This window comes from Typha latifolia, chromosome 11 (assembly GCF_019914945.1).
Source record: "Typha latifolia isolate L0001 chromosome 11, TyphaL0001v2, whole genome shotgun sequence".
NCBI lineage: Eukaryota > Viridiplantae > Streptophyta > Magnoliopsida > Poales > Typhaceae > Typha > Typha latifolia.
This window is the reverse complement of record NC_133096.1, coordinates 6,552,721-6,571,444: the sequence shown is the minus strand read 5'-3', so window position 1 is coordinate 6,571,444 and position 18,724 is coordinate 6,552,721. Positions and strand designations below refer to the sequence as shown.

Below are 18,724 nucleotides of genomic sequence, written 5' to 3'. Positions count from 1 at the left end.
TATAAGACTATACACAAATAAGAAACGACCATATTTGTCCACCTATGTTCTTGAGTGATATAACTGCTCAGAGAAAAGAAGATATTTTCGTATACAAATAGTATGAATTCATATTTTTGTTTTTATATAAGAGAGAAGTGAAATTTTAATGTTGTCTCAATTTAACCATTAATAACACTCATAGACACTAATGGCATCTATGAGATATCGTAGTTATCAGTTTAGCATTTCATTTTATTTTTCAATTTAGCATATAAAACAAAGTCTACATATAATTTATATATGTGGTGCATATTAGGATTTTTTTTATTACAAATAGAATCTAAATCATGCAATTAAATTGCAAACGCCCAGGTATTATGGGTAGGTTCACATGAACCCTTTTTTTATGTTATGAAGTTTTGACCCCTTAAATTATGAAAAATATCTGAAATGTCTCTTTAGAAATTATTTTACTCTTATTTTATAAGAAATAGTGAAGAGGGTCAAAAGTGTCAAAAATAAATAAATAAGATGATCTATGTGAAAATAAGCTATAAGTTTAAGTTTTAGGTGAAAATTTAATTTATTGTAATCTTGTAATATGCCATTTATTTAATATATTCACCTTTCAGCTTGATCCCAAACTAATTAGGTCAAAACCTGCAATATATATAATTACAAATATAATTATTAAATGAGTTTATTTATTTATTTTGAGCTCTAATTAATGAATTAGACAGGTTAATCAGGTTCGTCGAGTAATTCGTGTAGACTTCGTGACCAGTAAACCAAGTCGTCTGTTTTCATGTCAAGTCTCAAGACGTATGCTTAATCCAATACAAAGTCTGTGTAATCTAGTGAATGGCTTATTACCATTTCGCCCTTTATATTTTTAATGCGAATTAGATAAATTTTTTAATATAGATGAAATCTTAAACGGATAGATTGAATTTTAAATGAATTATAATTTTTTTAGATATAATTAATTTAAATTATAAAATTAAAAAAATTGCATGTCAAATATATATAGAGATAGCAAAGTCATGTTTGTAGAATATATTATTAACGTAAATAAAAATTATAAGAAAAAAGGAGTTATTATTACAAAATCTTTAAAGATGGAATATTGAGTTATCATTACAAAATCTTTAAAAACAAATATAAATTACAATATAGATCAAATAGGATGTGATTTAAATTTTTTATGAGTATTTTATAAATCGTATTTTATATTTTATCTATTTTGTGATTCACATTCATCTTTGATAATTTTGTAACCCGATGTTTTAGTTTTTTCTATAATTCTAGTTTAACATTATGACGTTATTTTAACTAATTAATTTTAACTAAATCACTAAAATATTCTTATTATTATTTTTATTCTCTAAGAAATCATGAATAATTTAAATATATATAAAAATTATTTTATATATTATAATATAATATTTTTTATTGGTACCGATTAAATTAATAGAGGATATTAAATAAAAATTATAAGATAAAAAAAAGACAGAATATAAATTATAAAATAAATAAAATATAGCTCGTGAAATGTAATTTTTTTTTTAACCTATCTCTTCTCGAAAAGAAGAATAACCCCCCTTTTTCAAAAGCAAAAGAGAAAACGAGAATATAGAATTTATCTTCTATCCGCACCTTAGTTTCAAATCCCTTTAATGGCGAGAGAATAATCCACACCCTGCCCTTTCATTCTCTCCCAAAACCCCTAAACCCTAACCCTAAAAAAGAGCCATGACCGCATGCTCTTCTCCTTCCCTCCTCGTCCTCCTCCTCTTCCTCTCTATCGCCATTTCCGGCGAATCCGATCTCGATCTCCACGCTGGCGACCGCGAAACCCTCTTATCTCTCCGCTCTCAGGTGACCGATCCGAGGGGACGCTTGTCAAGCTGGAACGGGACGCTCTGCTCCAACTTCACCGGTATCGCCTGCGACAACCACACGGGCCGTGTCGCCGGCGTCGACCTTGCCGGATTCGGCCTCTCCGGCCCTCTCCCTCGCTTCTTCTGTAAGCTATCGTTGCTCCAAACCCTGGTCCTCTCCAACAATGCTTTCGTCGGTCCCATTCCCTCATGCTTCGGTCACCTCCTCCGAGCTCTCAGAACCCTGGATCTCAGCAAGAACAAGCTCCAAGGACCCCTTCCTCCTGACCTAGCCAGTCTCCGGCGACTTGAGGAGCTCGTCCTCGCTGATAACCCAGGCCTAGGCGGCCTGATCCCAGCGTGGGTCGGAAACTTCTCGTTTCGGCTCAGGAAGCTCGATCTGAGCTCGGGTTCCTTCGACGGGGAGATCCCGGAGAGTCTCTTCCATCTCCAATCTCTGATCTATCTCGATCTCTCGCGCAATCGGTTGATCGGTACCGTAAGAGACTTCGATTCCGCTCTAACTTTCCTTAATCTCGCTTCTAATCAGCTCTCCGGAACCCTTCCATGCCTCCCCGCTTCGTCTCGATCTCTCTCCGTGCTCAATCTCGCGAGCAACGCCGTCGTTGGGGGAATCCCGACCTGCATATCTTCGCTGCGTGCGTTAAACGAGCTCAACCTCTCTTCCAATGGCTTCCAATACGGGATCTCGCCTCGCCTCGTCTTCTCCGACCGACTCCTTGTTCTCGATCTCAGTTACAACTCCTTCTCCGGCCCAATCCCGAGCCAGATCGTGGAGGATTTCGAGCGTTCGGGGCTTCTCCTCCTCGATCTCTCGAACAACGAGCTCTCCGGCGAGATACCGTCTGAGATCACGGAGCTGAGGAGCTTGCAGGGCCTCTTCCTCTCCCGTAACCGGCTCTCGGGCGAGATCCCAGCGGCGATCGGGAATCTAACCTACCTCCAAGCGCTCGATCTCTCCTACAACTCGCTCTCCGGCGCGATCCCTGTCAGCCTCGCCGGATGCTTCCAGCTCTGGCAGCTCAAGCTCGACCATAACAACCTCTCCGGCGCCCTCCGCCCGGAACTCGATGCGCTAGATAGCCTCCGGATTCTAGACCTCTCCGGGAATAGAATCTCTGGTGAGATCCCGCTTCCGCTCGCGGGATGCAAGTCACTCGAAGTCGTTGATCTCTGCGGGAATCAGCTTGCTGGTGAGCTCAGTGGCGCCATCCTCAAGTGGCAGAACCTCCGATCGCTCTCTCTTTCTAACAACCGCTTCTCCGGCGGCCTCCCGGATTGGATCTTCTCTTTCCAATCCCTCCGGTGGCTCGATCTCTCCAACAACCATTTCTCCGGCTTCATCCCTGACGGGGATTTCAACGTGAGCGCTGAATTCAACGGTGAAAGCCGAGAGCGCTCTGGCGAGCTGCGGGTCTCCGTTTCAATGAGCCTCATCGGTAACCGGCAGCTGGAGGTAGAGTATCAGCTCCAGTCACCGGTGGGGATGGACTTATCCGGCAACTCTCTCCGGGGCGAGATACCGGAGGGGTTAATTGGGCTCAGGGGAGTAGAATATCTAAACCTTTCGTATAATTATCTGGACGGCCGGATTCCTGGGAGCCTCGAGAGGATGGATAAGCTAAGGAAGCTTGACCTCTCACATAATGCGCTCTCTGGGGAGGTGCCCCCAGGGCTATCGGCTATAAGGGGACTCAAGGCATTGAACCTCTCATATAATTGCCTGTCGGGGCCGGTGCCGACGAGGGACGGGCTAAGGAGGTTCCCGGGGGCATTCGCAGGGAACCCAGGGCTCTGTATGGATTTCTCAGCCGGGGAAGGATGTGCGGCTGAGGCAAGGCTGCCGGATGGAGGGGCGGGTGGCGGCGATGGAGGTAGGGGAGGAGAGGGAGGGTGGATCTCAGTTGGGGCATTTTGGATCAGTGCTGTGACAAGTTTCTATGTCTCCTTGGTTACTTTGCTTTGCTCAGGGAAAGCAAGGGGGTTTGTTTTCAGGGCAGCGAAGCCAGAGTTGTAGAAGGAAAGGAGGATGTTGATGTACAGATGCAGGTTAGTTTAGCTTTTGGGTGCTCTTTGTTAGATTCAGGTCATGGATGTTGCAATGTTATTTTGATCTGCAACTAAAAATGGTACTTGAGTTATGGTTACTGCAGGATAACATCAGAGCCATTTCACATCACAGGTAATAATAGATTGTTGTTAGACTCATATCTTAGAAAACAAGGTCAATAGTTTTGATTTGGCTGGTCTTGTTTTATTTTGGACAAATTAGAGCCTAGTTAAGATTGTCTCCCGACTCCCGTTGACTTATTATTGATGTGAAGTTGTGAAACAAAAGGGATATCATTTGCCTCCAAATGCCCAATCAAGACAGTTATGCATCTCAAAAAAAGTTGGATGTCATTACCCGCTCTATATGTATGGTGGCTAGCTCTATCTATAAAAAAAAAAAGGAAAAAAGAGGGGTTTTATTATAATATAGGCAAAATCTAGGGAGTTATGTATAATTTTCTATAGAAAAATAAATAAATAAATTCACGTATCCCCCAGCTATTATATATTTTCATATAGACCCTAATTTTTTTTTAAAGGTAGATATAGATATTTATAAACTATTGAAAGCCACTTTAATCTCACATGCTTTAGTTTCTCACTATAATTTTCTTCTGTAGTCAAGTGAGTCGCATGTGAGTAAATTTTTTATATTTATATTATTATTTTAAAGAAAAGAAAGAAAGAGAAATACTATTCATATCATATATTTTCCATCTTTTCATTAAAAATCATAGCCTGGAATTCCTCCCTCTTCTTTGACACTCTCGGTCCTCTTTCTTGATCACTTATTTAATGTTTACTGCCATGTTGATACTGATCTTTTAAGTAGGTTTTTGGGTGGAGGTAAAGATGGCATCCCATGGTGCATTTACTCGAGCTCGGAGCACAACTCCTAGCTCTTTCTGCTCAACACTCTTGGACTTGCCTATTCGTGGAAGAGACAACCGCCGCCCCTTCTCATCTCTGATGACCGGAGATATGATCTTCCTGACTTTCATGGCTGATACTTTCTACGGGTGAATTTTTGACCACACCCCTCTCAAACTTGATACCTTTGCTCTCTGACCCCTTCGCAAGCTCTCAAGTTAGGAAAGGTATGGACCAAGTAGGATGGCTTTGGCTCTCTCATTAATGAATAGTAGGTCTCGATCCCCTCATGTCCGAACCCGATTGCCTTTTTCCTTCTCATGCAAATAGATTCGGACTTGCTTTGCAGGTCTCCGAGAGCGAACCTTAGCTCTTTCGGGTAGCCCTTTGGAGAATTGGAGATCAAGAATGTGAGATTGTTGACCTAGCCTGGGACAAAGCCTCGAGCCTTGATGGCTTCTCGACCCTTTTATACCAGTGGTATTGGGACACTATTAAATTTGATCTCATTGTGGTCTTCAATCACCTTCAACACCCAGGTCTCCCCCTCAAAAGACAGGTCAAAACCTTCTTAGTTAACAGTGCCCTTAGTAGGCCCATCAGCCTTATCAACCAAAAAAAAAGAAAAAAGAATCACTTTAGGCCCATCAGCCTTATCAACTACTCCTATATGACAATTTCATAGTGGCCGACGAGCTGATTCATTGGATGAGAAAAATCACAGCCTGCCGCAAGGTCTGATGCATTCTTGATGTTTCCCCTCTGTCTAGTTAAACTGAATTTCTTCTACGTTTGTCTTCGGTTTCTAATGCCATGCTAGTTAACAGTGCCCTTTGCAGCATAAAGACAGGGAGATTCCCCGTGTCTTTATGCTTTCTTTTACTATCAATCTCGTTAGTCTTAATAGATATTTGGAGGGATTCAATCACCATGCCCAGGTTTTCACTCTCTTGTAAACTAAAAATCTGGGTGCAAGCCAAAAGATCAGGACATTCTTAATCTTAGAAATCAAAAACTTAGGCCCATCCTGAAAAATGGTAGTGGAAGATGATAGGTCCCTTGTCCTCCCTCTTCTCAAACGAACCGTGCTCTTAGCTTATTACCAGAGACAACTTCAAATGTGGTATTTTCGACTAGCTCGGAAATGGTGTATGGATCAATGCCTGGACTAATATCACCATTGCTGAAGGGCTACGAAGGTGGCTTTCTCCAATCTCTTTTATTTGTTCCCGAGAAAAATGAAATTTACGTAAATACTTAAGTATGCTCTTATACTAATTAAAAATTTTAAGAAATGCCTTAGGAGATGAGATCTATCATAGTATCAATTATAATATGCGAAAAGTAAAGCATAAAAAAGACGATCGCAAAACTAAAAGTTTTTATGTAGAAAAACTTAAAACCGGGTAAAAAATCACAGATCTAAACTCGAATTGAAACCAATCACGAAAACATGTAGCGGTTAACAAGAAGCTTATAAATCACCCGTCGATCCCCATGACTCAATCTTTACTAACCTTGCTCGCTAGATTCTATGACACCTTGCTTCTCGTGATACGTTTTCAAACCTTAATGACCTTTAAGGTTAATCATTTTGTCTTAGTGACCCTCGAGACGAATGTAGATGTGTTGAGATGAGAACGATTCAGCACGTTCCGTAATCTAATAGAGATATAAATAATAAATATAAGTATTACCTATATTTATACCTAATTAATCATTAATTATACAAATTATAATTAATAATAATAATCATATTGGAGAATATATAATATTATTAAAATAGTTAATGTCTAAATAATCTATTTGCATTAATTAAGAAGGAAATACCTAAATAAATAACATAAATAAAATAAAATAACATAACATAAATAAATAATAAATCACTGCCATTGCCTGTTACAGTGCTGGCCGAGCCCAACACTTTGCAAAAAGAGAAGGAGAAGCCGAGGGAGAAGAAGAAGAAAGGAAAAAGAAAAGGAAAGAAGAAGAAGAAGAAGAAGAAGAAGAAGAAGAAGAAGAAGAAGAAGAAGAGGAGGAGGAGGGGGAGGAGAAGCGAGGAGAGGACCTAGCAATGGGGAGGGGCTCGGTCGCTGTTGGCCAGCCAGCGGCCAGCCCCTCGCCGGCGGCTCTGTTCCGACGAACCCGAGAGAGAGAGAGAGAGAGAGAGAGAGAGAGAGAGAGAGAGGAAGGGAGGGGATGAGGGAGCACCAGTCGCTTCTCGGTGACAGGTCGGGTGGTCGAAGAAGACGGTAGTAGAGAAAGAGAGAGGGAGAGAAATAGAGAGAAACAAAGAAAGAGAGAGGGAGAGAGGGAGAGAGATAGAAGAAGGAAGAGGAGGAAAGAGGAGGAGGAGGCTCACCGGCGTCGGTAGCATGGCGGTGGAAGCGACGGCGATGGTCCGAAGTGGCCGGCGTCGGCATACCGAGATGGGGAAGCTTAAGAGAGAGGAATGAGGGAGAGAGAGCATTCGAGAAGGAGAGAGAGAGGGAGAAGGAGAGAGAAATAGATAAAGAGAGAGAGGCGGTGGTGGAGATGGGTAACGACGGCGAGGGCCCCGCCCCGGCCAACTGGCCACAGCCTGTTGGCTGCGGCAATGACAGCTGGGGCGCGTGGCACCCCCCTTCCCTCCCACGCAAGCTGCTCATGCAGCTTTCATGGGCATGGGCACGAGGTCGACCACAGTGTGGCCGACCACGTCGTTCCCATTTTTTTTTTAAGGTTGGGTTGTTATAGTATAAAACTGAGAGTTGATCTTTAATAGCCTCCAAAAGCCGATCTCTAGATTAATACTTGATGGTGTTCACTCATAGGGTTAGATAAAACATTTTTATATTTTTAGAGATAAGACAAATATCTCTTAGAGATAAGATAAATATTTTTTAGAGATAAAGTTAATATCTATTAGAGATAAGATAAGTATCTCTTAGAAGATTCTGCATAGATTCTTAGAGATAAGATAAATAGATATATACTCAAATCTAAGTCAAATTAGCCAAAGTCATTTGAACGCCCGAAGGCTCGTTCGAATGGGCTCAAATGCCTATTATTTTTTTCTTTCTAGGGAAAATACGTTTGAATGCCCGATGGTCTGTTCGAACAGTTAAGCAGACTGTTGAATGCAGAGTTGTTCCTGTGCCCCTTGGGTATTTTTTTATACTACTTTGACCATCATGACACCATTTGAGTATTTCAATGACGATTCCAAAACCGTTTCAAATACTTTGACTTTAAATTCAATTTTCCACTTCAAATATCTCTCATAACTTATCATAACTTGTGCATATGCTTATACATGAAATCTAGACACATTACATAAATAAAAATTATATTTTGAAACATAATTTGTCAATTATATTAGTACAAGTAAAACCTAATAGTTTCCAAAGGCAAGAAGATCAGAGAATTTAGTCTCTCATGAGTTATTAGAGATTCAAAACTTGATTCAGAGAGTTTTTATTAATCAGTCTCTAGATTAGATCTTGTAGAAATGCACACAGCCAGTGGTGCCTTCTGAAAAAGATCCTTTTTAGAACTTACTGAGCAATGGAAGTCTTACTGCCCTTCCTCTTGTAACTAGGGGTGTAATCGAGCGGAGCCTGAGTGAGCCGGCGCCAGCTCAGGCTCGACTCAAAATTAATTTCTAGCCAAAATAGTAGGCTTAAGCTCGGCTCAGCTCAATTCGAGCCGAGCTTGAGCTTGAGCTTGAATTGAGCTTATTATCAAGCTTATTCAAGTAGAGCCACACCGAGCTCGAGCCAAGCCAAGCCTATCGAGCCGAGTTAGTTGACTAATGTATGCTTGTAAAAGGTGGAAATGAAGGATATTGGTAAAAAAAAGTGGTGTTTGGAAAATGGGAAATTAGGAATTGATGATTGATGAAAAAGAGAATTAGTAATGGGCTGTAATTATGAGGCTAGGTGGTGCTTTCTAGGGTTTCGTTTCTTTTCCTCTTCGATGGCCGAGGTCGAGTATCGCTGCTTCGTGGTGGGCTGGCGTGGGCCATCGACGACTGAGCCCTTGAGGAGGCCTTTAAGCCCTACAGAGAGATTTTGGAGTCCAAGATCATCAACGATCAAAAGACGGGGAGGTCGAGGGGTTTCAGATTCATTACCTTTGTGAACGAGCAGTCAATGAGGGAGGCGATCGAGGGGATGAACGGCAAGAATCTTAACGGGAGAAGCATCACCGTGAACGAGGCCCAACCCCGAGGAAGCGGCGGCGAAGGAGGTGGCGGTTATAGCGGTCAACACCGTGGAGGCGACGACTATGGCGGTGGGTATAGCCATGGCGAAGGCGTATACGGCGGAGGCCGTGATCGTAGCTACGGAGGAGGGGGAGGAGGAGGGTATAGTGGCGGAGGATATGATGGTGGATCCCACTATTTCTAGGCGGTGGTGCATTGGGAATGAAATGAAAACTCTCTTGAAAATTAAAAAAATTATGAGGTTGGGCAAGTAGGGGCTAGGCATTTAAGAGGGGTTGCCCTCTTAGCATGTCGAATGGAGAGAAAACTAATATATTAAAAAAAAAAAAAAAATATATATATATATATATATATATATATATATATATAATTTTGAGTTTCTCAAGCCGAGCCTGAGCGAGCTGGATTTGACGGCTTAGGCTCAGCTCGGCTCAGCCCGAGCTATACTCGAGCTTCAGCCGAGCTATACTCGAGCTTCAGCCGAGCCGAGCCGAGCGTGAGCCAAGCCCGAGCCACTCATCAATTTTGACAGCCCTAATCGTAACATCTCCTTTTTCTTCCTCCTCTGCTATTGTGATCTTTAGCCCATTCTTTCTCAAATATAAAACTAGAGAAGTGGCAAAGCGGCAAGTTAGCACTTTCTGTAATAATGAGCAGCAGGGGACCTCCTCAATAGAAGACAAAAATGCTCCTGCCACTAGTTTTAGTGGATACGAGCATTTAAAACATTTATTTTTCTTCTGATTTGGAATGGCAGAGTAAGGTGTATCCACTTTGTTCCATTAAATGCAATACATGACTAAGATCAAGAAAGAGATCCCTCTTTCTGCTCATTCGTCAGTTATGGATTTTTTTTAAGGACTAAATATATTTTACACTCCCTAAAATTATTTTACCCTCGTATTTTTTTAAAAGTATCAAATTAATTTCTATACTTACGACTAAGAGCAAAGTCATCAGTTTTTTTTTATCAAAGCTAATGGAGCGCACTTAAACTGTCAAAATGACCTGATTTTATTTATTAGGTAAAATAGATCGAGTTTTTTATTTAATTTTTTTAACTCATATTTATCTTGTTCCTAGATGTGATAAAAGGGAAGGACATTTTTGTCCGTAAAAAATAAAAAATAGAGACAATTTAGCTTAATTTTGAATTTGATTGGACGCGCAGCTCCGTTAATTTAGATGGAAAAAATTAACGGTCTCACTTTAGTCGTAATTATACGGACAAGTTTAAGAAATTATAAAAGGATAAATTATATTTAACGTTCTTTTTAAAAAAATCTATAAGGGCCGCTATCTTTTATCCTTATATTTATCATAAAAAGGTTAAAAAACTGACGTGAGAATGGCAAAATTATAATACATGCCAAAAGTAGTACAATATAGTTATTGAGGTTTAAATTCATAATTAAAAAAAAGAGTTCTAGTAGTACGTTAGATAATCAGTTAATATAAAAGCTTAAATTATTACATAATATATTATCGTTCATCTAGTATTTTGGTGAGTCCCTTTGTCGACTAGATTGGGCATTAGTCATTTTTATCTTATTCTCTTTATTCAGCATAAGGTTTTTTCATTATTTTTTTTTTAACATTGGGAGAATTACATATAGACTTGTTGAACTATTATTCATTTTTGCATAAAAGCTCTAATCTATTTTTCATGATATATTAACTCCCTAACTATATAAAATCTCTGAAATTATCCTTCAAAATGTTAATTATTCTTTAGATTTTTTTGTTAAAAATACCTTGCGATGAACTCTACTCTTATTTGGAGAGAGAAAAAGAAAGAATAATAAAATGGATATTTGATATTTTCGGTTAACGGTTATCAGGGAGAGATATTAAATAATTAAGAGTTCAGAAGTTCATAAAGAAAAATCTGAATGAAAAGGGGTTAGGGTTCTGAGTTTAGACTAACATGTTTTTTTTTTATAGTATGCTATATGTTCTTTCAAAAAGCTAACCTGCGATTGTGATTAAAAATATCTCTAGCTTTTATTATGGAATATCGTCGAGGCAGAGAATCACATTTAGAGAGGGATACGGCGGCAATACATAAGCAAGCTCCACAACTCGGTAAACATGTGCAATTCAACAATCAAAAATATGGTAATAAGCCCAAAGGGCATAGAGAAGATTAATACAAAACACACAGCTTAGATAGCACCATAAGTGCAAAAGTTTCCTAACTCATTAATACTAATCAAAGCATTATTTATTTTCCAAACTGTTTGTTGCAAAACAAAAAAGGGCATTTTGGTCTTTTACATTACTATTAATGTCTCTTAGTATATATATATATATATATATATATATATATATATATATATATGTATGTATTCTTCTAACACTTGAAAACATTTGATTTGTTATCAAACAATCCCACAGTTGAAAGAAAAGAAAAGATAATAAATGTTGTAAAACAAAAACACCTACTAGTTTAAGTGATTTGGATTCACACAACGTGGGTACGTTAAAAACTTATGAGTAGAGTAGTACTTTTTTTAATTGACCTCGTGGGGGAATCGCATCATCGATTATAGCACCAGCTCTGACAAGATTAATTACAAATTAGTTTGTGGATCTAATTTAATTTATTAAAAGAAAAAAAAATGTTCCTATTTTTTTTTTTGTTTTTCTCTAATGCAACAAGAAGAACAAGCTCAAAATCGACTCCAATTAAAATGATTTTAAATTTAATCTTGATCATATATCCAGGCTCGAAATTATTCTCGATTCAAACTTGATTAAAATTATACACCCCTAATCACATACGAATTCTTCATCCAACCTAATTATCATAACCTATAGCTGACTAACCATTAAATTATCCATAAAAAGAATAAAATAAAAACTTACCTTCCTAGTTGAGAGCTCAAACATCTATATAACTTTTTTTGATACTCAAGAAAGTCCCTAAATGTGATGCAACAAACGCACAAATTCCAATTAAATTGAACCAAAACAACCATTTATATATATATATATATGATGATGATGATGATGATGATGATCTCTTTGAAGGAAAGGAAAATAAACCCAAAAGGAATAGCCAGTGTGGAAGGCACTGGTGGATGAACAATCTTCTTCTCAAAGATTTAGAACTGTGGTCCCAAAAAGAAAAGAGCTTATCTTTCTAAATATGGCTACTTTTAAATACGTTTTCTTTTTTTTCTACATTAAAGTCCCCATCATTTGATGTGTAGTTAATTAAGGACATCTGAACTCTCTCACTAACTCCCATACAAGCATCACATTTCGAGTTTTTGACCAAACTAGATCTCTTCTTTTTTTTTTTCTCGAAATAGATTATCTGTTTTTAAATTGAATCTAATTCGCTGTTACCTTAATAAAAAATACTAAATTAATTAGCATTTTTAAAAACTCTAATCAGTTCAGCATTTTTATCGACGGACAATTTTTTTTCCTTAATAGCTGAAAGATTAAGCTAAAAAAATTTATATACAGAAAATGCTGATTAGTTCAGCATTTTAGGAGTAAACAAAAACGTTGAACTAATTAGCATTTTTACTAAGAGATAAAAATACTAATTAGCATTTTTATTAGGGCTCAAACCCACTAATTTTTTTCGCCCTTTATTATATTTAGTTATTTCTAACACCAATCCTCGACTCTTTTATATGGAACAGTGTGACTTTTGCATTTAAACCCCTGGTCTTTGTCTGTTTATTTGAGAAAGAGCCACTTGAAATCAGTCTATATGTACACTCTATTCCCAAACTAATTCTTCATCTCCTTGAATGTTTGACAATATATATCCGACTCAAAGGCATATGTGTGATTTGCACTAAAAATATAGTGCATTTTTTATTTTACGGGTCAAGCCCATTTTAAATATTTATTAATACAGTGTGTTTTTCGTGCAAATTAATCAAGACCTATTCTTAATTATGTATTAATGTAAAGATCTTTATATATATATGTTTGTTTTGGTTTAAATAGTTTAGTTATACATTAATATCCTTCATCAAACTATTCCTCATACTTAATTTTTTTTAAATACATAGTTAGGATAACCTAACCTTGTACTCATTTTATCTAGTATCCGGATAGATATATGAGTTAAATATTTGGATAGCTAAAAAGCTATATATTAAAGTTTTGACTCATTTTAGAACTACCTTTATAAGTAAAAGGGTAGTATGCAATGGTAAATCTTAGCTTACTCGCATCAAGAATCCCTCCTAATATGACTTGTCTTATGAATATATTTAGTTTAGGGTAGTTTTATGTAAAAAGACCAAATATAAGATAATAAACCCCCGCAAAGAATCGACACATTTGTGGGTCCCGCCACCCCAACCCCTAGGGCGAATCACAGGTCTACTTTATTGCCACAAATGGCATCCCCATCCATCTCCTTCTCCTCTCTCTCCGTTCTCTCTCTCTCTCTCTCTAGAAATCCCAATCGTGAATCCTTAATCCGTCCATGAATCCATCCTCCTCGGGTACAACCAAGCCCATCGCCATGTTCCCCTCCCCCCACCGCCAGTCCGGCGCGCCGCCGCAGCAGCCGCCGCCCCTCTCCCGCTACGGCTCGGCGCCGGGCTCGCTCCTCACCAGCCTCGCCGACTCCGTCGTCGGCGCAGCCGACTACCACCACCACCACGGCGGCGGATCCGAGGGTTTCATGGGGAGGTTCTTCTCCGGGGAGTCGTCGTCGCTGACCTCCGAGTCGAGCTGCAAGGCCTCCGCCGCCGCCGCGTCGCCGCCGGATCTCGAGCCTTTTAGGGCTAAGGAATCGGGGCCGCATAGATCGTACGGTGCGATCGACATCTCGCTGGGGGATCTGACGGGTGCCGGGAATTCGAAGGGAGGAGGAGGTGACGGTGGCAGTGTTGGTGGTGGAAATCCGCTCGTGCGGCACAGTAGCTCGCCCGCCGGCTTCTTCTCTCAGCTCATGGGCGAGAACGGTGAGGTCCTTTTTCGTCTTTTTGACATCTTCACCTCTCTCTCTCTCTCTCTTGCTTCCTCTATATAATTATTATAATAAGTATTTATTTTCCTCATTTCTGAGTGTTTATACTTTACACAGCAAAGGAAGAAACTCTATATAGAGTGAAATCATGAGACTTTCCAAGCTTCATGACATAAATACCCCTAAATTTCCTCCTATCTCCAACTCCTGCAATTATTCCGCAAGTAGTTTTGTCATAATACTCTTCTTACTTATGAATAAAATTGCATTTTACCCCGTGCATTTTTCACTATTTGTAGACAGTGTTTTAGTATATAGCATTGGAAATGAACATTTCGCTCTCTGGACTGAATGTTATCTTGCTCATTTTACCAAAAGTACAAGGTTTATTTTTGCAAATAACGGAAGTACAGGTTTCAAGGTAGGGTGTTATATGCAAAATTCTCTATTTCGTAATATATATAGAGAGAGCCTTTTCTTCAACCAGAAGCGAGACGAGCCTTGAGCTTGAGCATCGAAAACGAGATTCACACACACACACATATATATATATATATATAATATTTTTTTAATATAAATATATTTATTAGTTTCCGATCTTAAACCAGCAGTTGAGGGGAAAACTATGGCTGGGTGGCGGCGGTTTTCCGCCGGATCGCGAGGGAGCAGTTAACTGTACCTGTTAATGTAAAATGACCAAAATGCCCTCGCCTTCTGTAACGAGATATGTTGATTGGAGCGACCGTTAGATCGTTGTCGGATTTAATGACTGATTTGGAAAGGTATGATGGCCCAATCGGTTGGGTGTAGTACCGCAGGTGAGCTGTTCCAGGGAAAGGATTTGTACATGTCTAGATTCAGCCGAATGCTCCGTTTCTGCCCTAATCGCCATCATCCATTATTCCCATCGTTGAATTCTTGATGTGGATGTTTTTGGGGTCGTTGAGGCATTTTAGCCCCACACTTGTTTGGTTTTAATTTTTCTGGCATGATAAATGCACATGTACTGGACTGAAGTTTTGTACGATCTAATTTTAGATCATGTGATTAGAGAGAGAGAGAGGACTGGAGTTTGTTTGGGAGCATCCACAGTTCACAATTTAACTACTAAACTAGGATTTGACATAGTAACATCAGGATAGAGGGAACCATCGCTTGCTTAATTTGTAAAAGATTACTACCGCCGTTTGAGCCATGGGATGATTAAAATCCGATCCCAAGGCGGAGGGAGGAAGTACTGTCAACATAAAGTTTGTTGTGTAACATATATATTCTTGAGCTGGAGTAGAAACTTTATGTTGTTACTCTGGAAAATGTTTAACAATTTTACTAGTCTTGTTGTGCCTGGGGAGCTAGTAGTATGAAAATAATCTCAATGTGTAGAAAGATAAAGTACTCTCTCTTTATTTCATCTCGAATCTAGATGAGATGCTATGAATCTTGAGATTCATTTAGTAACTGTTAAAGTGTTAAATCACTTTTATTAGATTTAATGTGAGGTTTGTAAACAAATCATTTGAATAAGTCCTCATCTACCTGTTGTGGGTCAACTACTCCTTCCCCTTCTTTGAACTTCGATTCGTACTTTCAATATAATTAGTTCACTTGCAGTATTCCATTATTTACTTAATTTCTTGCCTATATGAGGTTCTGTGGTTTGACATGGCTGCGCCACTGGAGCACTTGATGAAATTATAATATTAAGTGTTCATGGCTAATTACTGTGCCCTTTTAGACTTACTTGAAGAAGTATAATATTAAGGTCCACATGCTATTTTCTAATTATGCTAGAGAAGTTGATTGCATGTCTCATGCAATATGATGGTGACAGTCATCTAATATTCAACAGGTTTTCCAGTTACAAGAGACCCTGGGAACTATTCTAGAGCAGGACCTGATGGTGTTCATGCAATGGCTAATAGAAGGTTGAAGTCCCAGTTAAGCTTCTCGAGACAAAGCACTCTTTCTCAAATCTCTGAGATTGACATCTCAGAAATGGGAAATAGTATAGGTGGCAGCAGTCACTCTGATGAGGTAGCTGGGAAAGTTGGGCATTCCTACATTTCCAGCGGATTCTCCCTTGGCTCATGGGACGACACCAACTCAATCATGTTTTCTGCACCTTCAAGCAAACGGGCCAAGGACAACAATGAGGAAATCATTGCTAGTCTTAGCAACATTGAGTCTCAGGTAACTTCGTTGCTGAAGCTTACCTGAGAAAAAAACTTTAAAGCTTTAGATGTATGTTCCTCTACTTTATCCACTATTATTCCAGAAAAGGGATCTGAATTATGCTATCTATAGAAAATCTAGGTGCCAGGTAAGTTTAATTGTAGTAGATAAGAAAATCTAGGTGCCAGGTAAGTTTAATTGTAGTAGATAATCCACTTTGTCCGGCACCTGCATAAGTAAAATTTTCTTTGAAATTTGTTTGCTTCCAGCTTGGGTAAGTTCAGAACAGCATTTAGCTCTTTACTAGTTCCTAGAACTACTTAGTCATCATCTATCTGATCCAAGTTGCACTTCACTCTAATGTAGTTCAATGATTGTTTTCACTCTAGAGTCTAACTAAACTATCGGGCTTTGTCACGTCGACCTTTTCAGTTCAGTCTACCAAGGACAGCACTAGAGATGGCGACAGTAGAGAAGTATCTCCAGATCCAACAAGACCAGGTCCCATTCAAAGTACGAGCGAAGCGTGGATGTGCCACACACCCCAGGAGTATCGCTGAGAGGGTATGTTTCGAACTAATTTAGATATCATTAATTAAGCAGTTGTCCACAAGTATAGATCGTTTTTTTAGTGTAGAGGGCAAATTTTGTCATGGGATATTCTGGCTTAATAAATATCCAGGTAATTTGTTTCTGAAAGCAATAGTATCCAATTTAGATATATTATGTCTATGTAGATTGTTATAGTGTTACTTTTTTTCATGCTATGTAAATCAGCGGTAACTTCTCTGGGCTAACTTCTTTTCATTCACCATTCCAGGAGAGAAGAACAAGAATAAGTGAGAAGTTAAGAAAGCTACAAGAGCTTGTGCCTAATATGGACAAGGTAATAAAGTTTTATATAGTATCTATATAGTGCATTAAGCAGGTGGTTAATGTTTACGCCATTTCCAATTGTCCAGTTCCTCAATCTCTATCTTTATTGCCCTATTTCATAGATCTATCTATCCAATCCATTTTTGTTTATTCGAGTCTGTTTATAGAAACTCTATACATATGATTAAGTTGGATGTGTATAGAAAAGATAGTTGCACCTCTGGTTAGGACATACTTCCTATAGTTTTTTCCTCTGATTTTTTCCTCAGTCCAAGCAAAAACACCTTGTTATGTTCATGAGTTAGAGTAATTACTAATGTTTTCATTGTTATTTAACAGCAAACAAGCACCGCAGACATGTTGGACTTGGCAGTTCAGCATATCAAGGGTCTGCAGAGCCAGGTGCAGGTGTGTACCATGTTGCACCAACTCTTCATAGGAAATTTATTCTTGTGCATGCTTCTTCACTCATAATGACTAAATAGCATCTGTGTTCAGATCTCTGAGCTACGATTATGACTGAAAAGAAAAGGCAGTTCTGAACACCAGTTTGTAATATTATTTCCTTAACTTGCCTTGACCTTTAACAGTAAACTGATCTCCGATGAAGCTAAAGTAGAACCTCATATATCTTTCTTGTTAAATATGAAACACAAGATACTTATTTGGACATTTTCCTTTTCTTGCACTGGGAAAAATGCATGCATTCTAAAAAAAAAGAGAACTGCTGATACATATGGAAAAGTAACTGAATGTCGAGTTCTTCTATTGAATTCCTCAGGGTCCCTAACTCAAAGGATGTCTCAATAACTCCAATACTTTTGTAGCCTAGTAGTTTGTATATCTATTTGAAGAAATATATTTTTCTTAGGTTTATATATTTTGCTCAAAAATTGATCAGTTAAAGAATTGTAGTGTAATGCTTTGTCACTGTGAAAGTTTTACATCGTATAGATATGTGCTCCATTATGCAGATTCTTGCACAAGAAAGAGAGAATTGCACCTGCGGGAGCAAGCAAGATAAGAACTGAGTGCTGACCTTCATAACAATCTGTCGATGATTTGCTTATGTCACAGAGGGAGGTACTGGAATATGTATAAGGAGCTCACTATTTATATTCTTCCATCTCCTCAATCTTAAGCAGTTTGCAGGAAAAATAATGGAGAGAATGCTTATCTAAATTAATTTTTATATCCGAAAAGGAACAACATAATAGGGATTGACAATTCTCAACGATGCAAAGAACTTGAGATTGTAGGAAGTTGATTCAGAACCAGAGGCCTCCTGTTGTATCAAAGACTGCTTCGTAGACTTGTTTAATTTTAGCCACTTACTGTAGAAAAATGTGGCTATTCATCTTTATATTCTGTCACTAGACAATGCAGTAATCTTCTTTCTTTTTGGCTTCTTTTCTTCTTTCGTCACATTGGAGTATCCACAAATGTCTCTTGCCCTTTTCATCTCCTTTTGTTACATCTGAATAAATGAGCACAAAGTTCGACTATCACCACTTCCTCGTAGAAAGTAGTTATATATGGCAGGGCAAAAATATTACATAATTTGCGTAGTGGTAGACTACAAACTCTATGTTGAAGCTTTAAAGAAAGCCATTGAGTACATTTTGGAATCCTAAAAAGTCTATCCTGAGGAAGAAAAAGTTACATCTTTTCTTTGTGATATTCCAAATAAGGAGAAAAGGAGTAAGGTTGATGTAT

The 18,724-nt window shown here is 38.7% G+C and overlaps 2 protein-coding genes and 1 long non-coding RNA gene across 3 annotated transcripts; all 3 read left to right on the top strand.

Moving 5' to 3' along the window:
• Positions 1 to 1,510: 1,510 nt before the first annotated feature.
• Positions 1,511 to 4,241, top strand: LOC140797711 (uncharacterized). Its single transcript, XM_073151344.1, has one exon. It carries the CDS (start codon positions 1,735 to 1,737, stop codon positions 3,898 to 3,900), a length of 2,166 nt encoding a protein of 721 aa, XP_073007445.1. The 5' UTR covers positions 1,511 to 1,734; the 3' UTR covers positions 3,901 to 4,241.
• Positions 4,242 to 4,714: 473 nt separating this feature from the next.
• Positions 4,715 to 5,614, top strand: LOC140797710 (uncharacterized). The gene is made up of 2 exons (XR_012110707.1): positions 4,715 to 5,032; positions 5,155 to 5,614. It is a non-coding gene; the product is annotated as an uncharacterized lncRNA (long non-coding RNA).
• Positions 5,615 to 13,319: 7,705 nt separating this feature from the next.
• Positions 13,320 to 18,418, top strand: LOC140797253 (transcription factor bHLH128-like). Its single transcript, XM_073150553.1, has 6 exons — positions 13,320 to 13,955; positions 15,810 to 16,150; positions 16,565 to 16,696; positions 16,953 to 17,018; positions 17,348 to 17,416; positions 17,983 to 18,418. The coding sequence occupies exons 1-6, from the start codon at positions 13,472 to 13,474 to the stop codon at positions 18,037 to 18,039; spliced, it is 1,149 nt and encodes a 382-aa protein (XP_073006654.1). The 5' UTR covers positions 13,320 to 13,471; the 3' UTR covers positions 18,040 to 18,418.
• The last annotated feature ends 306 nt before the right edge of the window (positions 18,419 to 18,724 follow it).

What these genes read in the sequence shown, in the direction of transcription:
- LOC140797711 (XM_073151344.1), top strand. Translation starts at nt 1,735, where the DNA reads ATGACCGCATGCTCTTCTCCTTCCCTCCTCGTCCTCCTCCTCTTCCTC.
- LOC140797253 (XM_073150553.1), top strand. Translation starts at nt 13,472, where the DNA reads ATGAATCCATCCTCCTCGGGTACAACCAAGCCCATCGCCATGTTCCCC. An exon ending in TCAGCTCATGGGCGAGAACG is followed by an intron (nt 13,956 to 15,809) that starts GTGAGGTCCTTT and finishes AATATTCAACAG; the next exon opens with GTTTTCCAGTTACAAGAGAC. An exon ending in TTAGCAACATTGAGTCTCAG is followed by an intron (nt 16,151 to 16,564) that starts GTAACTTCGTTG and finishes CGACCTTTTCAG; the next exon opens with TTCAGTCTACCAAGGACAGC.